Raw genomic sequence first — 5000 nt, 5'->3', positions numbered from 1 at the left:
AGCTGATTGGTTTCTATGCAGAGCTGCACCAGATTTTGCACTCTCCAGTAAATCTCCCCCACAGTGTCGACACCCCCCCCCCCCAAGCTTCAGGCTGCCAGGGAAAGATCGAATTTCTAACAATTCCTGCCAAGATCGTGCCATGGATAGTCCTGTCAGCACCACCTGACTCACCAAAAAGATCATTTTTCAATCAACTTTTGTCAAAGGAGTCAAATGGAAAATTGTCGGCCAAACAGTGTATGCATTGAGTCAGTTGCAGTCACTGCTGAGGTATTGTGACAGCAAACTTGAGCTTTAAAAGAGATACTAAACGAAAAAGTTTTTTTTTCTGTAAATAACAAGCATGTTATACTGACCTGCACTGTGCAATGGTTTTGCACAGAACAGTCCGATCCTTCTCTTCGCAGGCCCCCCTGCTGGTGCTCCTGTCCACTCTCCCCAAGGGCCCTCATGGCAAGCAGCATGCTATGGGGGCACAGGTGCGTGCTCGCTCCTGACCTGCTCTGTGTGTCCATAAGACATACAGCGTGGCTCAGCCTTGCCCCCTGCTCCTTTCTCACTGGCTGTATTTCACAGCAGTGGAATGCATTAAAGAAGGACTCCATGAAAAAAAAATTTTCCCATGCAGTGCAACCGTTTCCCCCACTGCATGGGTTGACTGCTCATTTTATCCAGGGGTGCACAGAAAAACTATACATACCAGGTCCTTAGATTCCCCAGAAAACGGAGCTCCCCCATGTCCAGCGGTGGACTGTTCCTGCTGTCCACACATTCAGAGCCAGTCTATGAGTGTGATGACATCAGGAACAGTCCACACACAAGACCGCTACCTTGAGGAGGAGCAGCAGCGCTCAGAGGATTGGCAGATTAGGCAATCTATCCGAATCCCTAGAAAAAAACGAGCAGTTAAACCATGCATTGTGGGAACAGTAACACATGGAAATTGTTTTCCGTAGTTCTTCTTTAAAGATAAAAATTTCCCCCCTCCCTTCCAAAGACACTTACATGACTCCTCTCTCTATCCAGCACTGTGGCCATCTGCAGGAGAGCTTCTCTTCCTCTCAGAGGACAGACAGAGCAGCAGGAGTCATAGGCTCCCACTGCTGTCAAATGGTCAAATTCTGTGTGCAGGGGGCATGGCCTAGCCATGCTGTGTGTGTCTATGTATATGCATACAGTCCGGCACGGGAGCGAGCCCACATGAGTGCCCCCACATGGCTTGCTCAGGGGGCACTCTTAAGAAGAGGAAAGCCAGCAGGGGACTCCAGAGGAGGAGGACCAGGAGAGCTCTGTGCAAAACTATTGCACAGAGCAGGTGCATACAGCATCTTTTATTTTAGAGAAAAAAAAGTTTGCCTTTGGAACCACTTTAAAGGCTGATTACAAATTTGAGGATGTTTCCATTCTGATCTACAGTATTGATTATACAGATACCGTTTGTATGGTGAGAAGATGCAGACTGGAGCCGTGAATTAGGATCACAGGCTGTATGAAGGTAATTTTTCCACCAAAAAAAAAAAAAAGTAGATCCTCAAATCCTCTTCAGAAATACAGTGGCGATAATGTTCTGTGTGCATCTGATTACAGAGAGCAGCAGTCAGCGAATAAATGAAGTATTGTTCTAAACATTACCTTTCAATATATCATGAAGTCCGTGGAGAGAGCCTGAAATCTGTGTCAGGATGGAGCCATAGTTGGCTCTCAGCAAACCCTCTGGATTTGTGCCTGGAATAATTAGTAAAAATAGATTATTAGGATGGGAATCGGATCATTAATATTGCAGAGAGCCCCTGGAGAAACACTGTATGCTAATGCTGGATTATTACACACACGTCTATTAAGGACACCAGACACACGGCGCTGTGAGCGAAGAACTATTAAAGGATAGCTCCAGCTTACACAAATGTTGGTTCGGGACCAGACCTGCAATTAACGTTTCTGGAATGCGAGTTACTAGGAGCGGCACAGTGAACAGTTTGTAACATTTGCGTGTTTGTAATAGAAAGTCTGCACTGAAAAGTCTCAGTAGAGGAAAGGGTAAGTAGGTACACCAAGAGACGTGGCAGAAGGCAGTAGAACTGCAGCAAGGGAGTGCAGGGAGCCCATCCCTCCCACCTCACCACTACTCGCAGCTCCACCCTCTCACAGCCCATCCCTCCCACCTCACCACTACTCGCAGCTCCACCCTCTCGCTGCCCATCCCTCCCACAGCACCACCCTCTCGCAGCCCATCCCTCCCACAGCACCACCCTCTCGCTGCCCATCCCTCCCACAGCACCACCCTCTCGCTGCCCATCCCTCCCACAGCACCACCCTCTCGCAGCCCATCCCTCCCACCTCACCACTACTCGCAGCTCCACCCTCTCGCAGCCCATCCCTCCCACCTCACCACTACTCGCAGCACCACCCTCTCGCAGCCCATCCCTCCCACAGCACCACCCTCTCGCTGCCCATCCCTCCCACAGCACCACCCTCTCGCTGCCCATCCCTCCCACAGCACCACCCTCTCGCTGCCCATCCCTCCCACAGCACCACCCTCTCGCAGCCCATCCCTCCCACCTCACCACTACTCGCAGCTCCACCCTCTCGCAGCCCATCCCTCCCACCTCACCACTACTCGCAGCTCCACGCTCTCACCTCACCACTACTCGCAGCTCCACCCTCTCGCAGCCCATCCCTCCCACCTCACCACTACTCGCAGCTCCACGCTCTCGCAGCCCATCCCTCCCACAGCACCACCCTCTCGCTGCCCATCCCTCCCAGAGCACCACCCTCTCGCAGCCCATCCCTCCCACCTCACCACTACTCGCAGCTCCACCCTCTCGCAGCCCATCCCTCCCACAGCACCACCCTCTCGCTACCTATCCCTCCCAGAGCACCACCCTCTCGCTGCCCATCCCTCCCACAGCACCACCCGCTCGCAGCCCATCCCTCCCACAGCACCACCCGCTCGCAGCCCATCCCTCCCACCGCACCACCCGCTCGCAGCTCATCCCTCCCACCGCACCACCCGCTCGCAGCCCATCCCTCCCACAGCACCACCCGCTCGCAGCCCATCCCTCCCACAGCACCACCCTCTCGCAGCCCATCCCTCCCACAGCACCACCCTCTCGCAGCCCATCTCTCCCACTGCTCCCCCCTCTTGCAGCCCATCCCTCCCACAGCACCACCAGCTCGCAGCCCATCCCTCCCACAGCCCATCCCTCCCACAGCACCACCCGCTCGTAGCTCATCCCTCCCACAGCACCACCCTCTCGCAGCCCATCCCTCCCACCACACCACCCGCTCGCAGCCCATCCCTCCCACCACACCACCCGCAGCCCATCCCTCCCACCACACCACCAGCTCGCAGCCCATCCCTCCCACCACACCACCCGCTCGCAGCCCATCCCTCCCACCACACCACCCGCTCGCAGCCCATCCCTCCCACCACACCACCCGCTCACAGCCCATCCCTCCCACCACACCACCAGCTCGCAGCCCATCCCTCCCACCACACCACCCGCTCGCAGCCCATCCCTCCCACCACACCACCCGCTCGCAGCCCATTCCTCCCACCACACCACCCGCTCTCAGCCCATCTCTCCCACCGCACCACCTGCTCGGAGCGCATCCCTCACACCTCACCACCTGCCCGCAGCCCATCCCTCCCACCTCACCACCTGCTCGTAGCTCATCCCTCCCACCACACCACCCACTTGCAGCTCATCCCTCCCACCGCACGACCCGCTTGCAGCCCATCCCTCCCACCTCACCACCAGCTCGAAAGCCCATCCTTCCCACCTCACCACCTGCTCGCAGCCCATCTCTCCCACCGCACCACCCACTGGGAGCGCATCCCTCCCACCTCACCACCCACTCACAGTTCATCCCTCCCACCGCACCACCCGCTTGCAGCTCATCCCTCCCACCGAACCACCCGCTTGCAGCCTATCCCTCCCACCTCACCACCAGCTCGAAAGCCCATCCTTCCCACCGCACCACCTGCTCGCAGCCCATTCTTCCCACCGCATCACCCACTCAGAGCGTATCCCTCCCACCTCACCACCTGCTTGCAGCTCATCCCTCCCACCTCACCACCCACTCGCAGTGCATCCCTCCCACCGCACCACCTGCTCATCCCTCCCAACGCACCAACCGGTCGCAGCCCATCCCACCCTCCACACCACCTGCTCGTAGCACATCCCTCTCACCTCACCACCTGCTCGCAGCTCATCCCTCCCATTGCATCACCCGATCGCAGCCCATTCCTCCCACCTCACCATCCGCTCACAGCGCATCCAAAAGCCAATTGGATATTCTGTATGAAGAAAATAAAATGAATGATTTATATGCAGCCACTCCACTTGTGACTATAAAGTGGCCCTTGGGCCCTTTTAGGTTGGACACCACTGAATTAGAAAAAAAAAAAAGGACCAAAGAATATGTAATCTAATCTGACTTCAAGATTTCTGCATACTTGAAAGAACTGGAAGGTCTGCTAAAGCAAACCATACAAAGCACCAGTTCACAGTGATGTAGTGCAGGAAACGCAGCAATTCCTGTGCATTTCCCACACCACATATCAATCGCACTGTTCCGTGATCTGCTGCAGGTGTCAACGGAAAGTTAAATCACACCCCAAAAGCAGGTAACATAGTCAGTGCATTTGATGTGATCCGGCTACAACGCAAATTTAAAAACAAAAAATAAAAAACAAAAAAAACTACCTGCAACATTTCAGTGCAGATGCAGTGTGATCTGAGCCATCCAAAAAGAATAGAATCAAATCGCAAAGGAATGCGGTACAATTCACATGCAGTTCACAGTGTGAACCTAGGCTAAATCTTATACAATGACCCCTTCCCTCACCCCCACAATTCCCAGTATTATGGGGGATCTGATAGCAAACAACAGTTTTCCCTTTACAAAACACACTGAACTTCCACAATGAATCTGAATCACACAAATCTAATTCTGATATTCCGTGTGACATCTAGATTTATATTTGCCCTTCC

At 54.5% G+C, this 5000-nt stretch overlaps 1 protein-coding gene across 1 annotated transcript in view; it reads right to left on the bottom strand.

Moving 5' to 3' along the window:
• The window catches only part of PPP1R21 (protein phosphatase 1 regulatory subunit 21), a 147549-nt gene that overhangs the window by 47402 nt on the left and 95147 nt on the right, over window positions 1-5000 (bottom strand). The window contains exon 13 of the mRNA XM_089676436.1: window positions 1636-1728. Within this exon, the coding sequence (XP_089532562.1) occupies window positions 1636-1728 (93 nt within the window). The remainder of the gene's footprint in view (window positions 1-1635; window positions 1729-5000) is intronic.

This window comes from Staurois parvus, unplaced genomic scaffold, assembly GCF_062004578.1.
Source record: "Staurois parvus isolate SC_StPar_1 unplaced genomic scaffold, SC_StPar_1.0 ptg000169l, whole genome shotgun sequence".
Lineage (NCBI taxonomy): Eukaryota > Metazoa > Chordata > Amphibia > Anura > Ranidae > Staurois > Staurois parvus.
The sequence above is the reverse complement of the archived record's forward strand: the minus strand, read 5'-3'. Positions and strand labels throughout refer to the sequence as shown.